The 17,920-nt window shown below is 35.7% G+C and overlaps 1 protein-coding gene across 6 annotated transcripts in view; it reads right to left on the bottom strand.

The window, feature by feature from the left end:
- LOC111866186 (extracellular sulfatase SULF-1 homolog) overlaps window positions 1-17,920 on the bottom strand; it is a 245,366-nt gene that overhangs the window by 26,963 nt on the left and 200,483 nt on the right. For all 6 annotated transcript variants that reach the window (XM_023854888.2, XM_023854887.2, XM_023854884.2 and 3 more), the window contains 9 exons: window positions 16,374-16,524; window positions 15,664-15,839; window positions 15,377-15,490; window positions 14,771-14,839; window positions 13,780-14,051; window positions 6,871-7,027; window positions 6,642-6,791; window positions 3,194-3,470; window positions 79-279 (listed from right to left, as the gene is read on the bottom strand). In XM_023854888.2, the coding sequence (XP_023710656.1) occupies window positions 79-279; window positions 3,194-3,470; window positions 6,642-6,791; window positions 6,871-7,027; window positions 13,780-14,051; window positions 14,771-14,839; window positions 15,377-15,490; window positions 15,664-15,839; window positions 16,374-16,524 (1,567 nt within the window). The remainder of the gene's footprint in view (window positions 1-78; window positions 280-3,193; window positions 3,471-6,641; window positions 6,792-6,870; window positions 7,028-13,779; window positions 14,052-14,770; window positions 14,840-15,376; window positions 15,491-15,663; window positions 15,840-16,373; window positions 16,525-17,920) is intronic.

Raw genomic sequence — 17,920 nt, 5'->3', positions numbered from 1 at the left:
TCAGCATGGAAAGAATTAATGATTCCTGTCTGTATATGAGCGCTTCCTAATAGAGCAAATTATGGTTACCATACTTACTTTCAATGCCTCTACTTGAGCCAGAAGCTTGCGGATTGCTCCATCAATATTGTTCTTAGATGTTCTCCATGTTGGAAGATCCTCATACACTGCAGCACTGCAATTTACATTACGAGTTGGTGTCACTACACAGCCAGCCAACTGAATCATGTTCTCTGCAGTGGAGCTGTTGGAGTTAGCATCTTCAACAGCCTGAGAAACCTGTCATATCAGAATGCTGGTTTTCTTCATCCAACATTTTCAAAATCATTGGTTTTCCAGTTGTTTGACACATGAACTGGGATATTTGTAAATATTACACTTTTGTTTTAACAATTATTCCTGCATTTATCTTTTTTATTATTCCTTCTATATGCCTTTATGATGAGGTGATAACAGACATAGAGGTAACTCTATCTTCCTTTATTGTTATGGATGAAACACTTCCTACATGCAGTAAAGCAAGTTTTGTATAAAACACTGAGCAATAACATGAAGTTTTGGGAAATTCTACAGTATCAGGAAAAAGGAACTAAATAAATTTGTTGGATTTGTGTTCTTATAAAGGCAATTAAGAGGAGAATGAAATTCTTGATTTGAATGTTATGTGGTTCAAAGAAAGCTCAATGTTTTGGAAGAACATACCAACTCCGTATTCCTCTGAAACATGAGGCCTTCTCCAAAGTACTTGTCATATACTCATGAGACTGTACTCTTAATAAATTCATATTTTCAATACTAATGGAGTCTTAAAAGTAACAATATATTTATTTATTTATTTCCTTATTGGTATATGTGAAGGGATGAAATATTGAATAAAATATCTACATTCTGACAACAGAATGAATAGTAATCAACCCACTGCCATCTGAAATATGTTCCACAGATTTCTGTCTCTACTATGGTTAATGCCACCACGTTTGAGTTGAAAATTTGCAATTCTGTGACTGAGATTTAAGGAGAAGTATGAGATTCAATCAGAACGAGATAAATCATACTCAGAATTGAGAGACGAAGGTCAGTTGTTTTCTATTTGTTTTTCTCAGAAATATCCTTAAGCTTCTCTGCCTTCTGAATTCACCTGTCGGGTAATTCAAACAGGAGTGATTAAACTTTATGGAATATTAAGACTGTAGTCTTCTGGAATGTGACATCCTACAGTTTGGCAGCTAGGTATCAATATTTCAGAGGACCCTGCTGCCACCATGAAAATGGACTTCAACACTGACATTGAAATTGTGATCTCAATATTCGTTGAATTGAGCACATAAAATATCAAGATTCTCTGAGCCACAATTATGGAGACAGGAAACCTCAAACATATCTTAGAAGCATAACCTATGTTACAGACAGAGCCCCTTTGTTTCATCTCAAGAACTACATGGTAAAAAATCTCTATATGCAAATAGAACTCAGAAGGAAAATATATATAATTATGTGAGATTTGAGGTTTTCATGGCAGTGAGTAATAAGATTAGAGTTTTCTAGAATCTGAAGATAGAGGCTGTAAGTTCCTTGAAACACTGCTGGCCCCCCCCCACCTAACTGCATGACGTTACATCCCATATGACTGTAGACTTGGAATATAATCATATTTTATATTTATTGGCCTATATATGGCAGTCTTCTCTTGCAGATAGATTATATGACGTTTAATCATCTCCAGTGTTCTAATTTCCATTATGTCTAATAAGGATTCCCTTGTATAACAAGTGGTATTGGGGCACACAGATGGAATGCCTGTCAAAGGGAAAACTTTTACCAGGAGAAACAAGAAACAAGATATAATTTCCGTCTAAACATCAACGGCTGTACACACAGAAATATAGATATTAATGTACACATTATAAACTGGTTCATATTTTAATTATCATATATATATATAAAAAATAATCTAGCCTCGAAAGAGTTGAAGGATACATATTATAGAGAAATGTTTATAAGACACTGTTAAGAATAGTTATAACTTTTTATAAGTTATTTTGTTCTTATGAATTTTATTTATTATATTATGATCATTGTATACTTGTATATACAGGGTGTTTCATGACTTTAGGACATAACTGCAGGAGGTGATTTCCTAGGTCTTTGTGATCAAAAAAGTTCATATAAACATGTGTCCGATTTTGGACGGTTATGGAGTTATGACTGTTTTAAACTCAGAATAGAAGGTAACGATTACTGACAATAAATGGAACAAAATAATAAACCAGCATAATACCTGTTACATTTAAAGTATGAATGTAAAGTTAACTTCGTGAAATTACCTTTAATTTAAATTTATTGGTGCTTAAAGCTGATTTTCGAAAATGCCACCGCTGGCCGCAACACAGGCTGCCGCTCGGTTATGAACCGCGCTGGACATACCAACCCATCCCGCCTTACGTAGCTCTCAAGTGTCGAGATAACGAGAACGCTCTGTCTGTAGCTGGCTAAAGATAGTGACCTGTCAGCTGACAGACGCGGTTCACACGAGGGCATGTATGGGAAGGGAAAAACGGTCATAACTCTGTAACCGTCCAAAATCGGACACATGTTTATATGAATTTTTTTGATCACAAAGACCTAGGAAATCACCTCTGCAGTTATGTCCTAAAGTCGTGAAACACCCTGTATATATATATGTATATATACATAGTTTTTAAATTAAAATTCATAAGAAACTTATAAAAAGTTATAACTATCTTAACAGTGTTTTATAATAATTTATTTATAATATGGATCCTTCAACCCTTTCGAGGCTGATTATTTTTGTCTAATTCAGCTTTCAACAAAGCATAAGTGGCACATATTCCACCAAAGAAAATTTATGGGTACTTCAAAGTGGGACATACAATGGAAACAACTTTTGAACATAAATTTCACCCAATAGATATTTTTTTCTGAAGGATTTAAGATATAAATAAGTTATGTTAACCACAAGAGTTATTTTAGAGGTCTTAATATACATTATCTATATTATGCTATAAGAGCTCACCAGTGATGTTCACCTACCTTTGAAGGCAATGATGCATAAGTCTGCATACAGAAGCTTGTGAGATGACTGAAGAATGCTGTCAAATATTATTCCAATCTGTGTTAAATGTCACGGGGAACAGAGAAACACACAGTTTGTACATAATTGCCTAATACCCACCTGCAGACCATGCAGTTCCTTCTCAATGTCCTTTTCAAGGTCTTTCATGATTGAGTCAGTGACATGTTCCAGTGTGTCACGTCTCCCCCTCCTGCTTGCCTTGTGAGTGTTTTCACTGTTATAGCGAGTAATCAGGTCTGTCATTATTGCTGTGTCTGCTGTACTTGAGACCTGCCTCAGGAAGTCTGATAAATTCACTTCTCCTATAGACTGTTTTGCTTGAACTGTTCGAAGGAACTTGGGTCGGTAATCTTTAATGTCCTTGTTTACATGTCCCCTGCAATAGTAAAAATTTAATAAGCCTGGGATATTGGGAATGTTAACATAACACATCTTCTTCCAAATCTATTGGACTATGCCGAAGTGAGTCATTTTGTGTGCTTCTGGATGGTAAAATCAGCATTCATTGTTTGCATGAATGAATGTCTGAGAGGTGTTGCGTTAGTATATGTAGAAGGAAGGTGGCCTGGTGGCTGTGTAGGCTCACACTAGGCCAAGCTATAGATTAAGAAAGGGTGCAACCAAGTTTCAAATACTGGTATAAAGATGTGAGGACAGTGATCAAGTTCCATAAGTTGTTTGGAGAAATACACATTGAACCTGTTGAAGTGAGGACAGAGACCACTGCTCCATCACAAAAAGCTGTTTGATGGTGGATGAATGCTATTAATGCCAAAAGATGCAGCAGACCTCCTCTGGTATGATTTGCCAGCAACTGACATAGTGGAGAATATGCATGCAGTGACTGAGCGAAGAAGTAGTTTTTCATGCATGGACACTGCAACAAAAGTGTGAATTTCACCAGAAATCATCATCATCATTACTGAACATCTAGGAAAATAGGTACATAGTATGTCCAGGTTCTGTTAGGACTGCATTCATTAAAAATACAAGACGTGAATTATTTTGAAAATGTCACTCTTTTTGTTCAAAATAGTCTCCTTCTGAATCAATACATAGCTGGAATCGATTGAAAAGTTTTCAAAAACAGTCACTGGACTCCTTTTGTGGAATCGCATTTAAAACTTCGGTACATTCCCTTTGGATGTCCTGGATGGTGTCGCGACAGTCTCCTTTCATCACCAACTTAACTTCTGGGAACAACCAGAAATCTGCTGGAGCCAAATCTGGCAAATATGGAGGATGATCAAGGGCTGTGATTCCTTTACTGGCCATAAAATCGCTTACCATTTTTAATTTGTGGGGTGGGGCATTGTCGTGGAGGAGAGACCAGGAACCTTGCTCTCAATATTCAGGTTGAATTCGAAGAATTCTCACCCACAAACGATGGAGGACTCTGAGATAACAATCAGAATTCACTGTTTGATCTTCTGGTAGAAATTCCTTGTGAATGATTCCTTTGAAATCAAAGGAAACGGTTAGCAGTGTCTTTACTCAACTCTTTTTCATGCGCACTTTCTTTGGTTTCGGCTTCTTTGGGCTCAATCACGCTGCACTCTGCCACTTTGTGAGAGGCTCATATTGAAAACACCATTTACCTCATTTAATTGCAATATTACTGTCTTATTGTATAGATACTATGTATTATAACTTGACTTGTTCCATATCCTATGGTGTCTCACCTGTACTGGATTTACGGAATGTAAATAAATTCAATTCAGTTCAATTCAATTCAACCATGTCTCGTCACCAGTAACAATCGATTTTGTATCTCTTTGGGTCAACTGTAGCATGTCTTTGCAGTGTTCAACCCTGGCATGCAGTACAAACTGCGCACAGACCTTCCATTTGCCCAAATCCTCGGTCAAAATTTGATGTACAGTACTTTTTGGTATTCCCAAAAGGCCCTTGATGAGTCTTGCAGAAATACATCTGTCTGATGCAAGGATTTCGGTCACTCTTTTCACTTTTTCTTCAGTGCGACTTGCTCTCGGCTTTGATGCATGTGGAGTGTCTTCAATGTCCTCCCTGCCGTCACGAAATATAGCATACCATCGAAAAATGTTCGAGCGACTCAAACAATCACTACCGTACACACTTTTCATTATTTTGTACGCTTCTCCGGCTGTTTTGCCTAACTTCAAACAAAATTTGATGTTCTCTCGCTGTTCAACCGCCATTTTCCGACAAGCGTCAGAACAGTACTGTTACATTTACGGTCAGAACACATAATGCAGCGATGCTTGCACTTTGATATTATAGACAGCCACAGCTGAAACTTAAAATATCTTAACGCCACAACTCGCAACAGATGGCATTGCAGGGCAAAATTTAAAAAAATATAGTCCTAATGGATCCTGGACACACTGTGTATGTGTTAAGTGGATTCTAGATGTTGTTGAATAATGTTGTTACACAAGTGATACTATCCATCATCTATTTCCACTCAGGGAAAGAGTGATACTTTGCTTGATCGCATTTTGATGGCGGATGAATCATGGGTGTACTCATTGAACGTTATAAGAGGGAGCACTTGAGCAGTTTCCTGTACGTAATCAGTACATGCCACAGACAAAGTGAACCAGTAGAGAGTTTATATTCATGCTGCATTAAATTTACTATTCTTTCTTTCCATCAAATACAGAAAATCACAATGTTTGTCATGTATGTTCATCAATCCAAAACTATTTAACTCATGATTTTGCAAGAAAAGATGGGATAACAAAACAAATTTAAGTAATTTATGATCTTCCTAACTAACTAATATCTTTTAAATGTCATAACCAAAATTGAGAAAAAACATTCTTCAAATATGAAGTAACACTTTAACCAATTACCCTCTCATATTAAGAATGTTAATGGCAACATAGCTAAATTCAAAACCACTTTAAAAAAATTTTATACATGAATTCATTCTACTCATTAGAAGAGTACTTTGATCAATAATGAGAGTAGTTATAATAAACATATCTGAATGTAAATTTTATGGCTCACTTGTGTATTATATTTGTATTTATGATTTTTTATGCACTGTAAACTCATTCATGTCAGCTTGCCATGAGCAAACTGGCCGGTGTTCAACCTGACTGATGAGAGAACACCTCACAACTGATACTGCTCTGGGCATTCCCAAGCTGTCAAGGGATGGTGGCACCATGTAAAAGTAAATTTACATACTGCTATCCCATGACTTTTGGCACTTGAGTGTATAATGCCTGTTTTGTTATAATTATGAGTTCTACCTGTGCATTGCCAACTAATCTTATTTTCTGTAATCTGAAGGATTTATTTACTATTTTAACTTGTAATTATTGGTTTATTGTGGATTTCTTATTTAATATGATTGTTCTTAAATGACATGTTTCTGACTTTTTATTTATGTAATCTAAGGCCATAACTATTTATATTTTATACTGTTGTAATGTACCATGTAAACAACTTTTGTAATTGGTCTGTATGTACTGAGTGAGGACAAGTTCAGTATCCATCTTGTGGATGTCTGGAATACTGAATAAATACTAATACTAATACACTCGGCCCTATATACCTAAGAAACTGCCGCTGCATTCGTCTTTCATCTGGTTCCAGTTTTTTGTATACCAAGCCAGAAGAAGTGAAACATGCACATTTTTTCCTTCCATTGCTTCCTCCTTGTTGGTAAACTGTGCCCTGGAATTTACACTTATGTTTCCGCCACCTGCAAATAATGTTACTCATATTACACCTCTCTTCTTTTTCATCTGGTATATGGGACTTTTTATTTCAACATCAGTTACCTGCTTCCCTCTGTGACACACTGCCACTTCTGTCCTGGCTTACATGGAGCTTGGAATTCAGGGCTCTGACATTCCATGGCAATGCGTTCCACCTTGTTGATCACTCCTCCAGGTGAAACAACTGGTAACACTTGGTTATCAAGCTGTAAATCAGGACCTTGAGACCACCAGATTTAACAGATTGTTAGATTCATGGGCAGAATAAAAAACGTCAGCTGCCTTAATGTATAATAACTTCCAATTTTATAAAATCCAATTACAAGAATTTCAGTAATGAAACGGAAAATTAGTATCAATGTTTTTAGTATAAACAACAAATTTTTGTTACAATGAACATATGAAGAGCCATGTATACATTTCTTGTCCTGCATACAGTTCCTCGCTCTTCTCATACAATCAGTTGCTGTTGCTGTTTTTGTACTGTGTTGCTTCCTAAGCATTTCACACAGCACACAGCAATTTTTCTTTTTACCTTGAATATCTTCTTCTTCACCATGATTTACAAGACTTTCTTGTTTTATATTTTGCTCCCTTTATGGACTGTTTTAATTAGTGGGAACAAGCTCACTTCAAAATAGCTGAAAACTAGTCATTATAATAAATAAATATGTACGCATAAATATGTAAGTATGCATACATACATAATCTCAGTAACAGATTTTTTAAGGTTATTTTTCAAGTTAATATGAAATTCATTTCCTTGCAACAAACTTTCGTTAAATGAGTGACTCCCAAAGTACACATCTCAATCTCGTTTGTAGGACAATGAGTTAAGTATATAAGATCTCCCAAAAAGAGACACTCCAGTTTAAATTGAACATATTTTCTTAAACATATGATGTGTAGATTTGATTCTGTTGTTCAGAATTTGGAACAGTGGCATGCACTATAAAACCATCTGTGCTTTCAGAAAAATAGTTTTACCAAAGTGTATTTTTAATGCAGCATGAATTTTACTTGAATTAAATCATAAGTAAGCTCCACAACGGTATGAGAGAAGCACACTGTATTACTTGGTAAAAACATGAAATGGAAAAATTGTATTACTGACAACAATGTCAGGTCATTGTCCTTGTTTGAAAATGTCATACTTAACAAAATAAAATATAAAAGAGACTGTATTTTTAATGCAAAAAACTCTCAAGTTTACAAGTAATTTAATGGTTTTCAAGGTAGATACTATTTAAGAAAAATATAAATGGAACAGTCAATAAAACAAATTATTTAAATGGAGATAAATTAGGTACTATAATATCAACATTCGTTTTATTTGTGCAGCTGTTAATGCTACATGTTTTGACCTGTTTTTAGGTCATCTTCATGCATACATGAAACAATAATGATAAGTTCTGAATATGTCAACGCATTAATATAAATCCATATTTTACATTAATAGGTTTTGTAATATCACACCCTTCATTCAAATTTTGATCAGATAATAGTATACATGCCTGTGTTGTTGATATTTATGTTATTGCTTATGTTAAACTGAATAGTTGAAATAAATACTACATATGTGTTGCTATGGTCTGTCACTAGCATATATATTTATTTGTAAATCTAATTATACACTTACTAGTAATAAAATACTGTATATTAAAAACTGACATATAATGTTCTTTAAGGCGGTGATTACTGCTTAGAAAAGGTGTCCCTGTGCTTAACTAATTAAACACTGTGCCGTGAAGGCATATTGGGGAGTGGATGTACTCGTATAGAGCTGTTTAGAATCAAATAAAGCTTAAATTAAAATTGTACATATATTGATTTATATTAACGAGTCTTATTTAGACTTTCATGTGGCTGCTATTTAATTGATCTGCCACATTTAGGTTTAAGTTGATGTTGCAGTAAATATGACTGAGGTAGCAAAGTGTGCTGGGATCCTTCTTGAAATTATGATAGGTTGCATTTATAATATTCCTATTAAGTAGCATATATAATTGATTTTGCTTGGTATCCCACTCTGGTAGACTTTTCATGAGGGTTAGTTAAAGTTTAATGTTGTGTAATACGTTGGGTCCCCCTTGGTGGTGATGGTGTTCATATTGTAGCTGTCTTCTTGACTGACATACAACAGGATGCATACTATGAAAGTCAAAGGTATCATTTGTTGCTCGACAAATATTCAGATAATTTTCAACATCTGTTCAGCAGGCGTAGAGAAACAGCTGGTAATGGCTACAAAATTCCTTCCTATTCAATGCCTTAAGCCTCAGATATTAACAGAATAGAACATATTCTTAAAATCATCCACAGAAGTAAATCGTAACAATTATGTTTAGAACTTGCAAAGTCACAAAATTAGTCCATCTCCTTTCTATTTAGAGATCTAAAAATCAGCATTTATGGCTTCTTGATATTTATGCCAGAATATGGCGCAGAACCATTATGATAAAGTATAAATGGAATTCCAGGTTTAAGCCCAGTGTCTGAATCTGTGGAAAGACAAATGGTCCTACATGTACTTTCCTTTGAATGGTCATCACCAGGGCCAAGATTTTGATGACCTAAAAATATTTTTAAAATGATCGAAAAATCCAGAAAAATTACCTATAAAATGACCGAACATCTAGAAAAATTACCTATAAAAATGACCGAAAAATCCAGATAAATTATCTAAATGTTAAAAAAACGACCTAAAAATGTATCATGTCATGGAAAATCTACTATTTGTTTTAAAATGTATTTTTAATCTTTATTAACGCCGTGAATTCAACGTTACTCTTTTAAGTTTGTCCTCGTTTTTATGTTGAAAATTAAGCAATATATGATTGAATTTGAAGCTAAATGTTTTAATACGATTTTTTTCTACCATGTTGGAACGCTTATCAAACGTACATACACGGTATATAATTCCAATATTTAAGTGCCACCTCATTCAGAGTTGCAATAGATGATAGTCAACATGCGGAGATTCTCGAAGGTGAGAGAACGCATATTGCCTGACAGCACATTCTTGTACTGGGAGAAACTCTTTCCACATCTGCAGACACAATGGGAGCATACTTGAAGTGTATCAAATCACTAGCAGTAAGTTCCTCCTCAATATTGAAAGTGCTGAAGGGCTCTCCTGTCAGAATTCGAGAAATGCTCCAAAATATTTCATAATCTGTGTGTTCATCTAGAACATGTCTCATTTTTCTTGACACCATTTTACCAATGTCCCTTGACACTTTCTCCAAATCACTGGCTATTTTTTTTCACCAGAGCGAGCGAATCTTCTAGCGTTCCTCTTTTCTCCTATAAGCATTTGATTCCTTCCGTCAAGGAACTGAAATCTGCCCTTATGACGGCCAGCTCTCCTTCCATTTCGCTGCACGAGAATTGTTCCTGAGCAGCTTCAATTGCCTTCGCATCCTCCATCTTCATTGAATCTAGAATGTTTTTCACTGCCTGAAAATGATCATAATAGTAAATTTTTAAAGGAGGATGAGGTGGGCAGGGCATGTAGCACGAATGGGGAGACGATGAATGCGTATAGAATATTGGTGGGAAAGCCAGAAGGAAAGAGACCACTGGGAAGACCAAGGTGTAGGTGGGTGGACAATATTGAAATGGATCTTAGAGAGATAGGATGGGATGGTATGGACTGGATTGATCTGACTCAGGAGAGGGACCAGTGGAGGGCTCTTGTGAACACAGCAATGAACCTTCAGGTTCCATAAAATTTTGCGAAATTCTTGAGTAGCTGCAGAATTGGCGGCTCCTCCAGAAGGGCTCAGTTCCATGAGTGAGTGAGTAAGTAAGTAAATAGTAAATTGTAGCATCAATCCACGTTCCCCTCATTGTGATGACGGGTTCCGGGCACAGTATAACACCAGCAGCCATAGACTTAAACTGCATTATACGAGCTGGAGCCTTGACGAAAATCTTCTTCGTCCACGACACAAGAGCATCCACTTGAAGAAATCTTAATCTCACTTCCTCCGTCACTCTATGCAGTTCATGTGCTAGTCAAGTAATGTGCACCAATGTCGTATACAACGAGTTTATTGAATTTGCCTGCTTTTAAAATATATGGGGACGCATTGGTCACAAGAAGCAAGACGACATCGTGTCGTATACTTTCTGGCCACAGTGGAAATATCGACCTGTCAAAAATATTTTTTTAAATCGCTTAGTGGGGGTTAGAGTCCAACTGGGTCCACTCGGCACGGCGGCCACTGATTGGCCTATTGTAGCCTGCCCCGGGTGATTATGATGATGGAGAATTTGGTGGAATAAAGATTGGCAGGGGAAACCGAAGTACTCGGAGAAAACCCGGCGCCACTTTGTCCACCACAAATCCCACTTGACCAGACCCGGGATCGAACCCGGGCCGCGACTAACAAATTGTGGAATGATTAACGGATTCTAGAACCTCACTCGGAAGCAGAAACACTTCACCTAGTCCATCAATTTCCAAGGCTCCAATGATGACGTCTGCCATGTAGCGAGCCCCGTATTGCAGGTCTCATCAATAGAAACGAAAATCTTCTTCCCATGCTCTTTATTCCCAGTCATTTTCAGGATATTGTTATAGCACTTGGAAAGGTAGTTTTTCCTGAGGGTGGATTCATCCGGGATAGAACAACCACAATTCACTTCCAGAAAACTTTTCAGTTTTTCATTTTTCAGAGCCCAAAACGGAATATTTGCGGACACCAGAGCATCACACATCTGTGAAAAAATCCGATGACTTATCTCTGCCTTCCAACGAACACTGTTGCAGTACCCTGAAAAACTTTAATTGAAAAATTTGAAAAAGGNTTTGCACTGCTCGCATATGCTTGTTGCAGCGGATCTTTTTTTTTTGTGTCACACATCTTACAGTATAAAATGTTACCGTCGGTTTAAAATACGTGTATATCATCTCCAAATTAAGCTACAATCTGTTTTAAATGACACAATTTAGATGGCTTTGCTTTAGGCATCGTGATGAATTGAATCACTCTAGTGCAACACAGAACTGAACTTTTCACAGTGAGAACCTTTCGTCAACTGCATCTTTGTCTGCATGGAAAAGGGCGAGAAACTGAAGACAGACAGTGTTTTACTGAGCAACAATATGTCACAAAAAGCGAGGAATTCTGACTAGAAATATTTGTAACTAAGCAAATTCCTTTGCACAGTACTTTGAAAGGGCCGCAATGTGAGTGACCGCTGCCAGCTTAAAATGTTTTATGAAATGTAATGTCAACACTTTTTGCAAAACGAACGGAAAGGGCGGGACATTATTACAACTTAGTATTGCATACTGTCCTAGCAGGTATTTGGGGTGCAGCTGCAGGCTTCCTTTGCAGAGGCAGGAGAAAGAGAAAGAGAAAGAACATTTTACTTGCGTATTAATCACATTTCTGAAAACATATGAAGAAAATTTCCCTAAATTTATAAAAAAAAACCCTTAAAAGTCCAAAGAAACGAAAAATGTCCCCCAAACCGAAAAAATGACCTAGAAACTTAAAATGACGAAAAATGACAACATGACCTATGAAAGTTACATTTCCGTAACCAGCAGCTCATTTCCGGGATTTATATATTTACGGGCATCGAAGAGGATACAAGGAAAAAAAGATGACATGCCATCAAAATCCAGGCCCTGGTCATCACTGTAGTGAGGCAAAAGAGGGTTTTAATGTAGATGTTATGATTCTCCCACATTAGTGTCATAGTGGCACGATAATAAAATGAAGGAAACTGAAGGAAACAATACTGAGAATTATTGGCATGTTAAAAAGAACTGCTTTTTTCTTAAGTCAGTTATGTCACAAAACCAAGCCTTCAAAATAAGAGCATTCTTCTTACCTACCAGAACGCAGTGCATATTGCTCTTTTTCCTTTAAACACAAAAATAAATTTATTTCGATTTTTATACAAGTCCATTAAAATCTATGCAGTTCAAACACAAAAATCAATGAAGTGACGTGTTTATGCTTTTCCATCTTTCAGAAATGCAATACTCTGAAACTTTATTTTTACTGCTTGTCTGTGGTGGTTGGTTACCATTTTTTGTGAAGCCCAGCACGCTGTATCAACATGAACACCAAGCTATAGAAAATCGTGGCTGGCCAGTACACATAATATGGAGAGTAACAAATATAAAAATGAAAAAATATATATAGGCTGGTGCAAAAAATGACATTTTTTAACAAAAAAATTAATGACTCTGTGGATTTGAATGAAACATACCTAAGTCCACAAAATAAAACTGATTCCATTCTACTGATTTGTTGCAAAGGAAAATATTTTCAACATCAAGTCTCAAAAGTATGCACTTATTTATAACTAAATTATGCTTTTTATTGGAATCAACTTTTGATAGGGTATCCATTCTTTAATTATGGCTTGAACCTGTCTTGTCTATTGGCTCACAATGGATCAGGTATTATCTTGATAATGAGAGGTCACACACACTGTTGCAGAAACACCAGGGACGCAGATGTTTCTCTCAGATTTTGTACACAAACTGCTTAGTTTCATTACAAACATAGTAAAGTAAATTATTAATTTATGATGAATTTAGTGGTTATTTGATGAATTTTACAAATTAAAATGTAGTGTTATGTAATACTTTCAAATAGTGGGTAATATGGATGTAACAGTGTCTATTTTTAACCTAAAAAATGGAAAATATCTCTTTTTGCTACCTGGCACAGTTTTGTCACAGCTTTAGAGCAGAGATTTTAGCAAGACTTATTACGCGTAAAAAGTGATACAGTGCTCTATACTTCATTTTATTGATTTTAGGGCAGACTTGGTCTTTACAATATGAGTTGTAGCACTGATAAACTTGTGAAGTTAGGAAGTGAAGAGTAGGAATGGTGACATCAAAACATGATGCAAATAAGTTTCGTACAATTTTAATCTAAATGGTTGCATGATGCAATCAAATTCTGTTAAATATGAATGCTCTGATAATCTACTTACGGGCTAATACAGGGATGTCTTCTAAAGATGGTTCAAGATCAGGAATATGCAAAGCATTAGATGTGTCATTCAGACCATTTTCATCTGTTGAAAAGTCTGGATATTGGCTTGTCAGAGATGTAACTGTTGTTCCCAGCATGGCAAAACTGCTGTCACCATTGTTCTCTTCACTCACAGATCCTGCAGCAATTTTATTCAGCTTCGCTTGATGCTGAGGTTTTAATAAGTTTAACTTGGCTTCAATTGATTCAGGTGTTTCACGCCTCCCACTACTGTATAGATTTCAACCAAAGAGAGATATATATGCATACAAAATTTTGGCCAGAAGCACTGAAAGAGAGAAACTACTTGGGAGACACATACATATGAATCTTAAGGAAATAGTGTGAGAGTGCAGACTGGATTTATCTGGCTGAGGAAGGAGTCTGACGGTGGGCTCTTGTGAATAGGGTAATAAACTTTCAGATTCCATAAAAGCAGGGAATATTTTGACTATCAGCTTTTCAAAGAGAACTCTCTCCGTGGAGTTGTTACATACTGTAGGTATGATATCTTTGGTTATACATGTTGAATCTGTGGTTCTCACAGCAGTGGCTGTGAAGAGTACTATCTTCTGAGATGTGATGTTATGTAGTCTAGTAGAAATGGACTTCTAATTTACTAGAATTTCAGAAAACAGTATTCTTTAAGTTATGCATATGATATACACACTCTTCTAATAATGTTATATCTTCATTTATACTCCACAACATCTTCAATTGAGAGAGCTTCATAAAATAGCAAAGAGATGTAAAAGAAAGGGGATAAGAAGGAACATGTAGTAGGAGAAAGAAACAGGAGAGGATTAAGTAGTAAGTTATTAGAAGAAGGCTTTTTTCAAAACACATGGTTTGGACTAGCACTCTTAAACAAAGAAAAATTTGAGTGTCTGCAAATAGAAGCTCTATGAAACATGCAAAACGTTTCAAAAGAATATTATATCAAAATTTACCTTTCAATTAGAAAAGTGTCCGGCCATTTTAGTTTCCTTCTTCTTGCTGACATTTGGCCATGCTTGGAACTGAAACAAGTGAAAAGTAATCTTGTTAAATAGGCATATGTGCTGTTTTGTTGTTGCTGTCATTATCACTGTTTTTGTCAATGTCACCACCGCCATCACTGCTGTTGCTTACTGTAATATGTTTAATAACAACAAACACTTAACAAACATGTGTACAATCCAATTCACATTTTTCTTGATTAAACTGTTATTTTTAACCAAAAATTTTGGTATGCCCCCTCTGTACATCTAAGCATACAGAATAAGAAAGAAATTTTAACCTTAGGCTATATTTGCATGATGCTTTCAAGCAAGGTAATATTGCTAAAGAATTGTTATATTACTCTTACTATTAGTATTATTAAAAACAGCACTAAAGGAAGAAAATTGAAACAGTTCCTGCAGAACTACTAACTACGATGGCTGCATTAAGCAAATGTAAGTGAAAATTCAGTACCTGACATGACATTAAATAAATTGTATGCACATGAATTCCTGTATTGTATTTGCTTGCATACTGATCAAAGGTTAAATATAATGTCATACTTATTAACTTACTTGCGATGTAGAAGTTTAAGAAATGATCTGCCATCCATATGAGCAGGGGCCTCAACTCCTGCAATATCCAGGAATGTTGGAGCGATGTCCAAATTTAGAACAATATCATCAATGCTGAAATTGAATATTTCACAAAGTATCGTAATATACATTTCTATTATAAAATCATAACCAAAGGACTGTTTCTCTATGTCATCTATCAGAATCTGTTATTCTGAAATAAACATTGACAAATGGTGTCCTGGGAATATAAAGTAAATTATATATATATGTATTTTTATACTTACATTGTGCCAGGTTCAATATCTGGACCTCGTACAAGGAATGGGACTCTAACATCGAACTCAAAGGGAAATGACTTGCCCTTGACTAGGCCAAACTGACCCAGATGGTATCCATGGTCTGATGTGTAAATGATGTATGTGTTGTCCAGCTCTCCAAGGTCTTTCAGTTCTTGATAGATCTAAAAGTATAGTGATTGTAACAGAACCTGTATCAAATGGTTGTTTGTGTAGTTATGTTACAGTTGCTGAAGTTATATCTCACTGAATGGTACAGTCAGATCATTGCGAATGACAGAATAAAAGGCATATGGAAGAAAGCAGAGATGGCTTACTTTAATTCTCTCATTATTGAACTTGATGATACACTTTATGTTAAGTAATATTTCATATTTCATTCTGAGAAACTGGGCACTGACATTACAGGTTAGGTACGAGTATCTTAAAAAGAACATAGGTAGTGTCTTATGTAAGATGATGAATAAAAAGTAAGAGTTCACTATCGATTCTGAATGTTTTTTAAAGTTCTCAAACAGCAACCATTAACTGCATAACGTGTTGTTGGCTCCAGATCTATTTTTTACCACATGAGTGCCAGAGAGCTTTTTAAAATGATATTAAATAGTCTGGGGGTCTGGATTCTCTAATGGCTTCATGTTGACTACCTTTGGTGCAGCTTAATTTAGGAAAGCAACTGAATATTAAATAACACTGACCTTTTCCACTGCTTCATCAACACTTTGCAATGTCTGCAATCGTTTTGTCATCAGGAGATCAGTGAACTGCCGGTGAATGGGTTGCATCCTCTGTGTTACTTGTAGGATCCATTGCTTGTCTGGATTGGGGGCGTAGTCATAAGTTGGAGTGCTGCATAACACCACATGTCATTATATATCATGGGAACAAAGAGTGTGAGCTGTAGTCAAGAATCAATTAATTTGGGAAGTTATTGGGAGCAACATCTTTTGTGACACTTAATGGTCATATAACCATTCAGGCTCAAATATTAGGACATAGTAAGTATTTTGTTGGCAATTGTTTACTAAACAACCAAGATATTAAAATTCCTTCTTCTTTTATTTTGCCTCTTCCAGCACCTGCAGCAGTGATGTAACTCAAATGAAATCTACAGAATTGTGATGTGACGAGAAAGAAGAAGGACGCCACACAGGGTATGTCCTAAGTGAACGTTATCAACTGCTCAAGGAGCAACGAAAGAGGAAGAGCAAACTGACAGATTTTTTTTCTGTCAACAGATCTGCAGTGCTCCAGAATGTTATGTTTTTGTAATGGATGTAATATTATACCTACTCCAGCAGAAACAAGCATTCATTTTTATGACTGTGAACCTTGACAGTCATGGTTTGAGTAGCCTGTTCAGTTTCCTATTTAAAGAGATTGAACAAACCAATTACAATGGCCAGAAGCCAGAAGAAACTTAGTTTACTGGTTTCATAATTAGGACATATCATTTCCAAAAGACTGTTTGAGCAACGAAATATTCCAATTTTCATATTAACATACATTTCAAAATTATGTAATAACACTTCAAATTTTATGAACACTTCTGACATGCTAAATTCTGGTAAAAACTTTTGATCCTTTGAAATGAAATGATTCTCTTTTGTATTAACAATCATAATCAGTACACAATATTGAAAGCATTACAAACAGTACAGTAGGACTGCAAGTCCAATAAATTGTCTTAGAAATTGTATTTCACATTAGATGCAGTGTGTCAACCTTCTCTGACTGAAAAAATATTATACACAGAAGGTAAGTTTTCAAAGAGTGTAAAAGAAGCAAGATGCATATGCTGGTTTTGGAATGACAGAATGAAAAACAACTGCTTTCAGTTCAATGACGAAAAATGCTCCCCTTCTTTTAAGGCTTAAAGGCATGTAACATACGAGTAAATCTAACATGGAAACAGTATTTCAGTAACCGAAATTCATCTTCCTATAATACATTTGTAAACCTGAAGAAAATTTGAAGAATGATTCTAAAGGAAATAAATAGAATGATCTACGGCTCAACAACGGTATATAACCTATATATCTACACGTAAAAAAAAAAGTTTACATCATTAACACCTTCGCATTCTCCAACTAAAGAAAAGAATATCATAAAAATAATTAGGTTTATAAAATCCTTACCTATAAAATTGTTCATATTGCCTGTAGTTGTTAACGACGACGATGATGATTTTGACGATGCCAAATAAAACATATTTTATTCCGTCTCCATCTAGCTCATTTTATTT

This window comes from Cryptotermes secundus, unplaced genomic scaffold (genome assembly GCF_002891405.2).
Source record: "Cryptotermes secundus unplaced genomic scaffold, Csec_1.0 scaffold599, whole genome shotgun sequence".
Classification (NCBI taxonomy): domain Eukaryota; kingdom Metazoa; phylum Arthropoda; class Insecta; order Blattodea; family Kalotermitidae; genus Cryptotermes; species Cryptotermes secundus.
Note: the sequence above shows the minus strand (reverse complement) of the source record. Positions and strands in the feature narration are given on the sequence as shown.